The following is a 14,536-nucleotide window of genomic DNA, read 5'->3' as shown; positions in this document are numbered from 1 at the left end:
TGACTTAAAATGTGGGGGAAATTCAAGGCAGCATTATGAGGTCTTATCTTATAGCACATTTTTATCCTTTGTTATCCATGCTTTGTCACACAATGGGTGGTTGCTCCTGTAACAGCCTTCCTATTTGCTTTTTCTTCCTTGTGTCAGCCACTCTTTTCACATTCCAACCACACCTAATCTTATGCCTCTATGACCTATAGTTGCTATGCTGAAGACTTTGATTTTCAGCTGTAGACGGACAGGAAATAAGCACAAATGTGAGAGTAGAAAACTACTCAGAAAGAAAAGGCATCTTTAGGGCTCATTTTCTTAAAGATCTTGTACTGTCCTGAGAATTGGTCGACATGCAAAGAAGTCAAGAGGCTCCAGGGCAGTCAGGGTCCAAACAAGAGACCAGAGGAATTACTGAGATCAAGCTGGTGGTAATAGGAGACGGAGGTTGTGGGAAAACATCCATGCTCATAGTCTTTGCAAAAGGAGAATTCCCTAAGGTAAGTTTCTTTTAACCATAATATCAATCTCACCCTTCCTACTGCCAGATCCTTTCTTTTGTCAAGATCTTTCCTACTCAAGACAAACTATTCAAATATAGTTTCTATAGAATAGACCCTATCAAGCCTCTGGTGCTATTTTTCTTACATTTGAAATTTACCCATGTTTTAAATTCTCATAACAGATATACTAGAAATTTTCTTCTTCTTTTGTCATGGAAGAATAACTGAAGCATTGTGATAGCAAATCTTTCTGGAGTTTTTCTGTAGATATAGACCCTGTAGATATAAATTCTGTAGATATCTAACCTAGTGTACTAATAATACTACTAAATTCACTTTACTTAACTACAGTATTTATCTACCCTGTTTCCCCCAAAATAAGACATCTGCTGATGATAGGCCCAATCGGGCTTTTGAGTGCATGGGAATAAGGCCAAGCACTTATTTCAGGGTTCAAAAAAATATAAGACAGGGTCTTATTTTTGGGGAAACATGGTAATTGCCAGTGATATGCTAAGTACAGCAGAACAAGATTTGGATAGAAAATGAAATATTTGACTGAAAACATCCTGACATAAAATTATTTTGACACGTACAAATAGATTTGGTTATTGTAGAAAGAAAAGAGAAAGAAAGAAAGTCAATCAAGTTGCCTTTATTTTATTTAAGAATGGACTTAGAACCTTTGGGCAAATAGATTAACCTGTAATATTTAAAGTTAGACTTTGCATTGCTTACATCAAAGAAATAAGAATTTTGTGAGATTTCAACATTAGTTCATTTGTTACAATATAAAGTTTTATGGAGTAAAAACTATTTCATTAGGCTCATTGACATATACGCTACATGTATATGTGATGAGAAAATGGTAAGTACTTAGTCCATATCTCGTTACAAATATTATCTGACTCTGAGACACAGTGGCTTCCAGTTGTCAGAAGCAGGTTGAAGTGGCTCTCTCTGGCACCTAGTTTTACCCACCCCAAAGAAAACAGAGGCAGGGCAGGAGGATGTCCAGCAAGCTATACTTAAAAACATGTCCAGCTTCACAACTGATGGCTCTTTTTATTGCCCATCCAGATACCTACCTTTCACCTGTTAAAAAGTGGCCAAAGCCAATGCTTTCTAGGTTCAGGCAATTAGGAGCCAATTTCCTCTTGTTTCACATATCATTAAACTTCTCAAAGGGCAAAAATATAGAGCAAGTGAAGCCTTGCAGAAACCCTTTAAAGCCGTGTGGCTTCATATTTAGTGAACAGAGGCAAGTGATACTAATAAAGGAGAATATTTGTAGCTCAGGGTTGACATGAAGGGTCCTTGGTGCTATCCGAGCTTGCTTGTTTCCTTGCAGATGTTTCATTACCCAAACTAGGTAACATCATCAGTGCTAGTAAGGAGTGCTGTTTGCTGTCAGTTTATATTCTAGTGGCTTCCCTATCAGTGTTGCGGAGGGTGATCTTAGAGATTCTTTGAGTGGACTATTTGCTGTTGGCTTCTTTGAGAGTTTCTTGATTTGGGTATTGTTTATTTGATTGTTGGTCTGATGTTAACCTTGGAGTTAATCTATGCTGATCTTGGTGCTGATTGCTGGTGGAGAAGTGCTTGGGTCTTTTTGTTCCTTTTTGGCAGGGGTGGTATTCACTTACCTTCACTACCGGTTCGCAAATGTGAGTGCACGTGTGTTTTCCGAGCATGTGCAGAAGGTCAAAAATGGGACGTGATGATGTCCGGGTGGGTGGGCGGAGCCTCCTGCAGCCGCTGCTACCAGTTCACATGAACCTGATAGAACGGCTGAATACTACCACTGATTTTTGGGCTAGGCCCATGATGGCAAACCTATGGCACGGGTGCCACAGATGGCACATGGAGCTATATCAGTGGGCACGCGAGCTCAGCTCCAGCACGTATGCATGCGCCAGCCAGCTGATTTTCAGGCCTTCTGGGCCCACCAGAAGTTGGGAAACACACTGTTTCTGGCCTCCGGATGGCCTCCGGGAGGGTGGGGAAGGCCGTTTTTGCCCTCCCCAGGCTCCTAGAAAGGCTCTGGAGCTTGGAGAGAGCAAAAAATGGGCCTACTGGGCCCACCGGGCCATCATGTGCCAAAAGCAGGGGGAGCACGTGGGGGTTGCATAGAATTATGGTTGTGGGCATGTGTGCGTGTGTGCGTGTGACCCCACCGCGCTCCCCCCGCTTTTGGCACACGATGGCAAAAAGGTTAGCCATCACTGGGCTAGGCGATCATCTCTTTTGCATTGTCTATAGATGTTGTTAATGTCTATGTGTCTACTGATGGCTGATATGCCAGAGTGCCAGGCTTCTAGAAATTCCCTGGTGTTTTTGGACTTGGCTCGGTGTAGGATGGTCACATTTTCTCAATTGAAACTATGGTTAAATCTGTCTATATGTTGTGAAATTAAAGAATTTTCATCATGTCTTCTGACTGCTAGTTGGTGTTTGTGGATGCATTCTGCCAGTCTTCTGCCTGTTTGTCCTACATAGCGGTTGTTGCAGCCCTTTACATTGTATATTGTAGATGTCTCCTGTTTTTTCTTTTGGGGTTGTTAGGTCTTTGGTCTGCTTAGGATGTTTTGAAGGGCTTTAGTTGGCTTGTGTGCTATGCTGATTCCATGTGGTTGTAGTAGTCTGTTGGTGGTTTCTGAGATATTCTTGATATATGGCAGTGTAATTCATTTTAGGGTTTGTATTGGTTGTGCTGTGTTGGGCTGAATGGTCAGGGAATTTTTGATAAAGTTGTGTCGATATCCATTTTGTTGGAATACATTGTATAGATCAGTGATGACGAACCTATGGCATGCGTGCTAGAGGTGGCACACAGAGCCCTCTCTGTGGGCAGGTGCTTCATTGCCAGCTGCTCTTCTGGTTTCCGGAGCACCAGAAACTGTCCTGAAACCAGCACAAAAAATGGCCTGAAAATGGCCAGAAAAATGGCCTGAAAACAGCCTGATAAACAGCCTGAAATGGCCCAAAAAACAGCCTGAAAACTGGCCATTTTGGGGCTGTTTTCAGGCCGTTTTTGAGCCAAAAACAGCCCAAAAATGGCCTGGAAAATGGCCAAAAACGGCCCAAAAACAGGCATGTGCATGCCAGCCAGTTGGTCTTCGGGTTTCTGGTGCTCCAGCGTGCGCGAAAACTAGCTGGCCAACACTCATGCACTTGCTGGAAACCCGAAGGCCAGCTGGCTGGCGCGCATGCACACCAGCCAGCTGGTCTTTGAGTTTCCAGCGCTCCAGCGCGCACACATGCACGCACATGCACATGCATTCCGGTTTGGGCACTCGGTGCCGAAAAGGTTCACCATCATTGGTATAGATACTCTATTTCCTTTTTCTGCTGTTCCAGGTTACTGCAGTGTGTTTGGTCTTGTCTAAATAAAGTCCTTATGTAGCTTCTCTTGTGGGAGGTTAGGTAGGGGAGCACCTGATTAGTATGGATGGTTTTTCTGTAGATTTGCATTTCTAGTTTGCCATTGTGGTCTCTGCTGATCAAGATGTCCAGGAAGGGTCAAGTTGTTGTTTTCTTCTTCTTCTCTTGTAAACTGGATTCCTTTAAAAATGTTATTGATGGTTCTGTGGGTGTTCTCTAATTGGCCCATTTTTATTATGGTGAAGGTCTCCTCTAGGGGGAGTGATGCACTCATGGGGGGCGGGGCATGCAGTGCCTTATTTCAGAACCTGCCAGCCAAGTGGAATAACTTGGAAGTCAGATTTGACCCACAGGACTGAATTCAATATCCTTGGCATTAATATATGTACATTATCATTCAATTAGCTATTAGCAATACATTTTTTGCACATTATAAACTATCAATATTAAATTATATAGCCTGCATCAATGGAATAGTTTATTATTTATTATTACAGAGATGGTAGGTGACAGTTTCATATTAGAGTCTCCCTTGAAAATTATTTGTTTAAAAATAACCACCAAAAAATTAGGTCTCCAATAGAAGAGAATATATGTAGGTCAGGGTGGAATTGTGAAGTCCTTGGTACACTCTGAGCTTGGTTGTTTGCTTGTAGACGTCTCATCAGTGTACTGATGTTGTTATCTAGTTGAGTAATGCAAGCAATCAAGTTCAGAGAACACCAAGGACTCCACAAATCAGCATCTGTATGTATAAGCTGAAACGATCCTATCTTGGTTACTTTTATCTATAAGTCGCATTGACAACTGAATCATTTTTATGGCAAAAATAAGTCAATGTGGATTGGCGAAATGTGGCAGAGATAGAAAAGAAGACAAAACAAAGAAATGACTTCCCTATAGCTTTGTGAAATGAAAGAATATCTGGAAATATCTGCCTCTATATCTCTGAAGATTTTGCTTTACCAAATGTAACCTAGAGTCAGATGAAGATTAGCTCCAGATTTTTCATATTAATTCAGCAGAAGTGGATAATATGCTTTCTCCCTCAAGGATTGAGCTTTTCTAGTGGAAGGGAAGCCACGGTTGAGAAAATAACTGGGATATGGACCACTTAAAGGTGCTCCTGAAGGCACCCTCCCAGAGTGAGATATTAATCAGGTTGGGCCAACTGAGAATGGGCCTTTTCATTGTTGCCTGTACTCAAATTTCCTTGCTATGTATTTATTACATTTTTTTAATATAGGAAAATACGCTTTTACTTCTCCAGACTTTCTAATGCTAATTTTTTTGTCACACTCCAATGGAGCTTTTTAACTGATTTGTTTGTGTTGGCTACTGGCTGTTTTAATTAGTCAACATATTGTTTCAGTAGATGTGTTGTGTATTTATTAGCTGTTTGGGGGATTTGTTTTCTGAAGCTGTTAATTAATGCTAGAAAAAAAATTTTCAGAGGGGTTAGATATCGTTCTTCAAAATGTTTTGAAGAATTTGTAGGAAAAGATTTGTTTGGAAAAGCAGCCTACTTAAACAAATTCTTAAACAAATAACCTGAAAAGAAATAGATGCTGTGGAAGAAAAAGCTCTGCAGGAATGGTATCAGATCAATCAATCCTTCAAAAGATGTTCAGTTAAGCAAAAATGTAACTTTCTTCATCTTCTAGGTTTATGTCCCAACAGTTTTTGAGAAATACTTTGCTCCCTTTCACATCAGTGACAAGCAAGTCCATATCAGTCTTTGGGACACAGCAGGTAAGGCCTAGGTCAAAACGGCAGAATTATTCTATGGACAGATGCATTAGCAAAATGAAATTCTTTCCTGTAAGATTCCGTTAGTTGAGGAATGAACATGTTTTTGACTGTACAGAGACATCATTTTCCAGAAAGAAGTTAAATGCAGCTGCGGTTTGCCAACAATTTTTGGCGACTGATTGAACACCAGCTAGTCAGGCAGAATTATTTGCTTGAAAAAAAGCAACCTAAAACATAGCTATGTGGGGGTGATGATATGAATTTAATTTAAAGAATTGTTGGAAGAAATTGTGGGAAGTTAGCACCCACCCCTCTCCTAGGAAAATGAAATATTCTAGGAAATGTTTAAAAAGCAGAATATTATATTTTCCCTAAAGGAGAAACATGTTTCTAAAGACAAACTCAGAGCCTCAGCTCCCTGCCCCCCCCCCCCCCCAGCAGATATTTTGGTGCCAACCTATCTACAAGGCAAAAGCTCAGCCAGCTTATCTTTAACACAAAAGAGATGGCCCTCAGGACATGATAGGATTAGCCCTCACTCAAAACCCAAACCAGGACAAAGCCATTAAGCCATAATAGGAATTGCCCCAAGCCCCTTCATTACATCATCACCCAGCACAGTTCAACCAACAGTTCAACCAGACTCAGAAAACCTACAAAGTGAGCTATGACCCTTATAGCAGCCAATGGCTTGCCACAGGAACAGGAAGCTCCAAGCTGGGCCCAAGAGAGGGTATAAATCTCTCTCCTTCTCTCACCCATGCGCTCATTTTGCCCAGGACCCAAAAAACCCATGTGGTCCTGTCCATCATTAAACCATCTTTCCAGGCAGTCTCCATGTTTCCAGTGTCTTTCTCCCCACTTGGAACTGAACCCAGATGGACATTTCTTCCAATAAAATATCCCACAGAATTATCTTTCACTACTGCATTAGCTTATTTTAACATAGAACCATATTCAAATATAGTTGCTCTCTTTAGGAAGTATGTAAAACACATCACAATCTTTGATCCACATATGGACAGAAATAGGCAACCCGTAAAGCAAAAAGGCTTTCTGCTCCTTTGGGAAAGTAGTATCCCCTGATCTCTTTATGCATCACAATGTTTTGCCAAGAGGGAAAACTGTAAAACCTGTGATGATGTACCATACAATGATCACCTTGCCTTATAAAAGCTGGAGTCCCTCAAATGTATTGGGCTTCACTTCCTACATGCTGAGTAGAGATGATGAGAGTGAGCCTACACATCTGTTGAGACAGACTGCCCACAAGTTCCTCTATATCAGTGAAACAAACATTTTGGCTCTTACAAATAAGGTAAGTCAGTCAGGATATCCTGTAACCTTCCCTTCCAAGGTCACTGCATAACAAGCAAGTCACTTTTATTACATTTTACAGCTTGCTGCCCCCACTTTTATACATGTTACAGTCTTGGTTGCCCCACTTCCCCTGCTGCCCCATCTATTGACAATGTTGAGATCTCACTGCAGAAACTGTATTTCAGAAGCAGACAAGTATGCTCCTATAACAAAAAGCCCCTTTCAATGCTTCCTTTCATTAAAATATATAAAAATGAACAAAGGTGGAGAAGGAGCAAATGTCAAAACCATCCTTACAGAGAATCTCAGACAATCTCTCAAGAGTTCAAAGTGGCCATTTCTAGAACCTTGAAATTTCCCTAGAATATCAGTCCAAAGATACAGGATGCTATTTTCTAGAGATGAAAGAAATATTTTCAACAGAGCTGAAAGAACAGTGTTTCTTTCATCTCTAGAAAAAATATCTACCACTTCCACACCTTGAATCCTGGAGATTATGTTATAGAGAAAACAAAAGACTGCACAGTACATGTCAACAGTTGCAGTTGTGTTTCTCATAGATTACAGGAGAAGAAATAAGAGAACAAGTGATTTTTCTGCCAGTTTTGAATTTCTAAAAAAGAAATCTAAGTAAAGGCCTCGTAAAAGTAGACTGTCACCTAGGGTTTTAGCCTAGCAGTCAACTCAAGCATGGACATATGCTCATATGATCAACTGGCTATAATGATTTGAAGATAACAGGAGGCCAGTTCATCTCCTGATTGTTTTTTGGAATTACACTGTGATCAACAAGTATATAAAATTAACATCTTTTACACACTTAACCAGAGACAAACTCCACTCTAATGTATATTAGACTGTACTATTTATTTAATGTATTAGGTTTTTACCCTGCCTTTATTGTTTTCATAAATAATACAAGATGGCAAAGGTACCTAATACTCCTTCCAGTTCCTCCTCATGTTTTCCCCACAGTAACAACCTTGTGAGGTGGGTTGGGCTGAGGGAGGGCGACTGGTCCAAAGTCATCCAGTTTGGCTTTCATGTACTTTAAATTACTTAGGGATCATATAGGATGGAGATATACCACCTTATACATTAATATGGCTATTTGTGCCTATTATGGGAACTGAAATGTGCTGAGAGACTGGGAGGAAGCCCTTGAATAAACACTTACGCATATATTGTAAATGATGCTTATATATATTGGTCAATGCAAATATATGTAACATTATTCCATACAGGACAGGAAGATTATGACAGACTCCGCCCTCTCTCCTATAATGGGGCCCATGCAATTATCATATGCTATGATGTCACCAATCCCATCAGCTTCAACAACATCCTCACAAAGGTAACAAGACCAACAGGTACCTCAAAGTAATATGTGAACTCATGAAATGAAAATTGCTTGGTCTGGCATTTATTGAAAAGGTGTAATATCGTACAGTAAATAAAAGTCAAATTGTTATACAAGAAAAACTCGCAGCTCTTCCAAGGATACCCAGGCAGCTTTTGGGTTTGCTTCCTTTTCTTCTACCCTGTTTCCCCCCAAATAAGACATCCCCTGATAATAAGCCCAATCGGGCTTTTGAGCGCATGGCAATAAGGCCAAGCGCTTATTTCAAGGTTCTAAAAAAATATAAGACAGGGTTATTTCACTCCATTTTGACCTGCATAATCATTTCATTTTAATCCATCATCTGGTTTTAGCACATGCCCAAAGTATTAAGTCCTTGTTTGTTGAATGCTGGAACAGACCGGCTTTATTTGGTCCAGAATTCAGACTGATTAGTTATTCTTGCAATCCATGGTACTCTTGGCAACCATCTCCAAATCCAGAATCTGAAAGTGTCTGTTTCTTTCTCTTGTTCTTTCTCTGTGTCCAGCTTTCACAGCTGTATGTTCCCACTGAAAGACCATTGATGGAAACAAATTCCTTGAGTAAAAACTCATTCATTCTAGATATGCATCTTTTATAGAAGGCTTTTTACTAGTTTTCAGAGATGTAGTAAAAAAAATAAAACAGATTCTATATACCTGACAACTGTCTACCTTTGATGTTTTTTAACCCCATATGTCTCTCATTTTAGTGGTATCCTGAAGCAAACCATTTCTGCAAAGGGATTCCAATTTTGCTTGTTGGTTGCAAAACTGACCTAAGGAAGGACAAAGTTCTACTAAGGAAGTTACATCAAAACCAACTGGAACCCATCACATACCAGAAGGTAGTACAATCAGACACCCACTGTTCTGTGTGGGTGTGTTATCATGTTGCGCTATCCAACCACAAGCTCTACCTCCAAAAAACATAATATATGAGGTGACTTTCTGCCTACATTTAGTTTCATCAAAGCTAACAAAAAGTATTGATAATAGCAGAGTTGAACAATACTTCAGAAATAATAAAGAACATATGCTTTGGAATATATGAAAGTACAAAGAACATGTCTACAACTCCTAAGGGCTGCTTCTTCTTTTCCCTTGACTGCATGTTATGCTATCTGCAGCTGCCATGTGATCCCCGGAAACGATGCAGCTACTTCGAAGAATTGTAGATTTACAGCCCTCCGTGCTTTGAAGCACATTTTTGGAACCAAATCTAAAACACTTCCTTATCCTAATATTCAACCAAATCCCATCAAGTTGGGCTTGATAGCTGGAAGTTACATAGACAAATGGTTACCATTTCATCCTCACCTTGAAATACCATCTGTGCTTTGTTGTTGCTCAGTATTGCAAGTATGTTGCCCTTTACCGGTTCTACCCATTCCTTAAATCAGCAGCAGTTTTTTGTTTTGTTTTTTTAATTTGATTTATATGCCGCCCTTCTCCGGAGACTCAGGGCGGCTTACAATGTGCTCAGCAATAGCCTTCATCCTTTTGTATATTTATACAAAGTCAGCTTATTGCCCCCACAAACTGGGTCCTCATTTCACCTACCTTAGAAAGGATGGAAGGCTGAGTCAACCTTGAGCCTTGGAGAGATTCGAACCTGCAGTAATTGCAGGCAGCTGGTCTTAATAACAGGGTGCTTTAGACCACTGTACTACCAAGGCTCATTCAGTTGTTGAATTCCATCTCTCATTACCTGTGAACAGAATGGCCAGTGGTACAAGATGATAGGGTTGCAATCTAAGGCCTAGAAAGCCACAAATGGTCTATCCTGTCCAGTGGTGGTTTTCAAAAATTTTTACTACTGGTTCTGTGGGTGTGGCATGGCTTGGTGGGCGTGGCTTGGTGGGCGTGGCAGGGGAAGGATACTGTAAAATCTCCATTCCCTCCCCAATCCAGGGGAAGGTTACTGCAAAATCCCCATTTCCTCCCAATCAGCTGGGACTTGGGAGGCAGAGAATAGATGGGGGCAGAGCCAGTCAGAATTTTTACTACTGGTTCTCCGAACTACTCAAAATTTCCGCTTCTGGTTCTCCAGAACTGGTCAGAACCTGCTGAAACCCACCTCTGATCCTGCCCTAATTTTAAGAAGATATGTCAATGTTGTTCTTTTTTCCCCCTCCATCTTCTTTTTGTTGTAGGGAGAGGCCTTGGCTCGGAATCTCCATGCAGTTGCATATTTTGAGTGTTCAGCCCTTTATCATGAAAATATTACCGACATATTCACAGAGGCTTCAAGAGCAGCTTTGAGTAGGATGAAGAAAGAACAGCAAAGTCAAAGACTCAAAAGGACCTGTCTCCTTACCTAAACATCCTTTGAGTGACTCCAGAAAATTTGCAAAACTTCCTATCTGCCCAGAGAGACGAAATCCCTTAGAATAAGTTGTGCAAAAAATAAATAAAAAATAAAGATGTTGGGAGACTTCCCCAACTGAGATGGACCAATATGCAAACAGATAGATGAAGATTGCATATCAAGCAAACTTATCAAGCTTCCTGGATCTAGTGGTTCAATACTCCAACTACTGCACAGCAGTTCACCTTCAATAGTAAAGAAGATCAGAAGATCATTCTGATATTTAAATCAAAATGGAATACTGTCAATTATCATATAGAAAACTCATCAGATATTCAAACACTGATTACATTAGACTAGGCCTACCCCATCTAATATTGACAATGCTTAATGCTACATATCAGAGCTCAATAGTACTCTATTATTTTGCTAACTAAGACTGGAAAAATAGTATTTATTAAGTACCTGGCAATTCACTGTAGTGGTTAGTTTCAGAAAATAAACATTTTTTTCAGTGTTAGACCTGTTCAAGTTGTTTGCCCATAATGTCTTACTCGCTGGTCATCCACACTATGCTTATTTAAAGTGTTTCCTAAGAAGCTGCAAATAGATATGATTTGAATTGCTCAATGTAATTCTAATGTATTTCTGAAATATTATTTTGTTCCAATATTTAAGGTGGCTCCTAAAAGCATTATTACCATTATTCCAATTCCAATGTTTGGAATGTTCAATAGCACACAAAAGGAAAATTCCAAAACCATGTGTTTTGGATGAAATGAATAGAAAAGTAAAGGAATCTATCAAAGAAAAGAAGAATAGTGGTATTATCCTGCAGCAAGAAATTATGCTGGAGACATTTATATTGGATCTTCATTTCCACATATTCAATATATATAGTTAACATGTTCTAATGGCCATTTACACAAGTAATATATTGATCATCCTAGGCAATATATATAATTATGATTTCATATTCACAACAGTTGCAACACAGACTGGCTTATTAATCTTATTTGGCCATTAAGTGTTGTATGTATGATGGCTCAATCTTTTACAGATAGAGCAATTTGCTAGAAATAGGTAATTTTACCCACATTTGTAAATTGAATGGCTGCCCAAAATGCTATTTGTATGTATTGTTGTTGTTAGAGGAGCATTGTAGTCTAGTGGGAAAAACGCTTGCCTCCCACTCAGAAATAATTCAATCCTAGATAGTGGCAGATGTTTCTCTCCTAAGGCGCAAAGAAAAAATATGTGCTGCGAACTCTGTGTGGTGCCAGGAAGGACATCTGGCCAGTAAACGCCCAGCTCCATCCAGTTGCCCTGACTCTACCCCAAATTAAGGGATTACAGAGTCGTAAAAAAAAGTGAGTTGTTGTTGTTTAGTTAAATTTACCTATTGACTAAAGAAGATATGACAGAACTAGATTTGCTTTTTCTAAGGAAAAGAACAGCAAATGCAACCACAGACTATATCTGATAATCTAGGAGCAAAGCCAGGAGGGACCCTCCCAGCCTGCAAACATGGTTCTTCAAGTTGAGTACTTTTCCATCCCAGCTGCACACCTAATCCTGGGGCAACTGGGTATACAGTACATCATGCTAGAAGCCTGCTTTATTCCTGTGACTTTTAAATATGCTGCTTATTTTTTAAAAAGATGTTGAATCATTTTTTAAAAAGCCTTGAAACACATGACTTAAAATTATCTAGCTGCACCTTTGTCCAGCATTTTCAAATTAATTAGTCTTAAATTAGTCTTTAAGATACAATAAACTCTCAAGAGAACGTCAGTTTTGGATGTGCCTGAATATGTTATTTTTTCACAGACATGTATTAACAAAGAGAAAGGAAGTATTGTGGTGCATATATAATTCAGTTTATCTACAGGCCATTAGATTAGGGAAGACTGTCATAGGACAATGTCACAACTCATCACCACAAGTCAAGATTTATTTTCTATGCAGAACTAGAAATAACACAAATTGTATTTTTCAGCGCCATGACCACTACTACCAACCAGTGCAAAGAATGCCAAAATCTGGAATTTCTATCTCTTCAGTTATTGAAGAGGGAAATTGAGGTGCTGTGGGGAAATTGAAAAAATTAACAGAGAAAGAAGGAATCTCACCATCAGAACTTTGCTTAACAAATAATTTCATTGCTAGGAGAAAAACTGTAACACAGTGGAGGACTCATTCTGAGCTTTGGCTGAAACATAAAGTTTTATTTTTCCAATACGGTGTATCATAAAACATGTAAAACAACAATTGGATAGGAGGTGTTAAGGATTCCAGCCAAGAAACCCTATTTCCAAAATAGCCTGCTTCCTATCTTCTCCTTAACCTTCCTCAGGACTTACACAAATTTTTCTTCCAATAAACTCTGCTAATCTTAATGTCCCAGAGCATCTTAGCCTTTTCATTTTCTATTACTTTGTCTATTTTATGGTCCCAACACTTTTGGCTTGCAGGCAAACACTATTTCTTGCAGGTATTCCAACACATTGTTACCACAGTACTTTGTGAAGCCGTTGTTTGTAATCAGTCTTTGCAATTTGCTTGCAGCAGCTAACTCGGTGGTCCATTGTTTCTTCAGCTTCCTTATTGTTTACATTTATGATGACTTCTTCAATGGACTCTGGGTAGCTTACAACATCCAGGTACATAATTAAAACAATTAAAAATATAAATTACATGTTAGTCCAGACTAATAACAAACATAACAATAAAACATGACTGGGGCCATAAACACCTTAATCCCAGGCCTGGGAACACATGTATATCTCCAGTGCCTTCTGGAACCACAGGAGAGTGGACACTGCGTGTACAGAGGTCAGGAGCAGCAATAGAGCAGGCATGCTTCCTCAAACCCACACAATGACATCGTTTCATTGAGGGGACCTGGCGCATACCCCTCAGACCAAATGTTCCAGACAGACAATTATTTGAAAAAGGTGTGGTTTACCATTACATTCTCCCATTCAATATGAAATGATGTCTTTGCCATTAAAGCTATCATTCACTTTCAGCATCTTCTGATATCATAAAGCCTAGTTGCTTTAGCTGGGCAGATGGACTTTTACATCTTGAATGGCCCTGCTGGGACTACGTGGCATATATTCCTGGCATTCTTCGCTCACCCCTCCTAGAAACATCATCCCTATCCTCCACCGTGATGAGGCATCAGAGCAGGACTTGGGGGAAGGGGATAGCCGTTTAGTGTATCTCAGTAAGGGTAGAATGCCCAATTTTTCACAGGCAGTCCTGACTCGTAGGATAAAAAGGGAAATCTTCAAAGTCAGAAAGTGCTAATAGCGACCTTTAAATTCTAGTATGTTTTTTTTTCTTTTCTATCCTTTAAAAACTTAAAACACAATGTGTATGATGTCAGTAACCTTCACAATATTTTTCTTCAAGCACTAGTTATTACAATTTGAGGTCAGAGAAGAGACTCATAAAAATGAATGTGATTCTTCTGTTTTTCTAACCTGATGCCTTTCTTCATATTGCTTGTGTCTACTCTAAGTCGAAACTGAAAACATCTAGAAGGCGCCAGGCTGAAGAAGCTGGGCTGACCCAGTTGTTGAATATACCAGAAAAAAATATCATATCTATCATATCATGCATCGTGGATTTGGCTGTCTATACCAATGGCTTGGGATTTCAAATGCAACCAAGCAAAGCGAAATCTGAAAACAAAAATGAACGAAACAAAAAAATGTTGGTAGAGCACTTTGAAATTCTAGTTATTGTAGTATAAGTTATCCTACTTTGGACACATTATGCATTCTCTGGCAGCAAGGTGGTGCTTACAGTAGCGATGAGTGGACCATGGAATTGCTGAAGGACTAGGTTAAGGCCAGATCATCTTGAAAATTAATCTACACTGTAT

At 39.6% G+C, this 14,536-nt stretch overlaps 1 protein-coding gene across 1 annotated transcript; it reads left to right on the top strand.

Moving 5' to 3' along the window:
• The first annotated feature begins 344 nt into the window (after window positions 1-344).
• RHOD (ras homolog family member D) lies at window positions 345-10,654 on the top strand. Its single transcript, XM_070957196.1, has 5 exons — window positions 345-491; window positions 5,543-5,630; window positions 8,195-8,304; window positions 9,044-9,178; window positions 10,487-10,654. The coding sequence occupies exons 1-5, from the start codon at window positions 345-347 to the stop codon at window positions 10,652-10,654; spliced, it is 648 nt and encodes a 215-aa protein (XP_070813297.1).
• Window positions 10,655-14,536: the final 3,882 nt, after the last annotated feature.

Source organism: Pituophis catenifer, unplaced genomic scaffold (assembly GCF_029215685.1).
Source record: "Pituophis catenifer annectens isolate HBS135680 unplaced genomic scaffold, rPitCat1.0.hap2 SCAF_1, whole genome shotgun sequence".
Classification (NCBI taxonomy): Eukaryota; Metazoa; Chordata; class Lepidosauria; order Squamata; family Colubridae; genus Pituophis; species Pituophis catenifer.
This window is presented reverse-complemented; position numbering and strand designations above follow the sequence as displayed.

What these genes read in the sequence shown, in the direction of transcription:
- RHOD (XM_070957196.1), top strand. Translation starts at nt 345, where the DNA reads ATGCAAAGAAGTCAAGAGGCTCCAGGGCAGTCAGGGTCCAAACAAGAG. An exon ending in CAAAAGGAGAATTCCCTAAG is followed by an intron (nt 492 to 5,542) that starts GTAAGTTTCTTT and finishes TTCATCTTCTAG; the next exon opens with GTTTATGTCCCAACAGTTTT. An exon ending in AACCCATCACATACCAGAAG is followed by an intron (nt 9,179 to 10,486) that starts GTAGTACAATCA and finishes TTTTTGTTGTAG; the next exon opens with GGAGAGGCCTTGGCTCGGAA.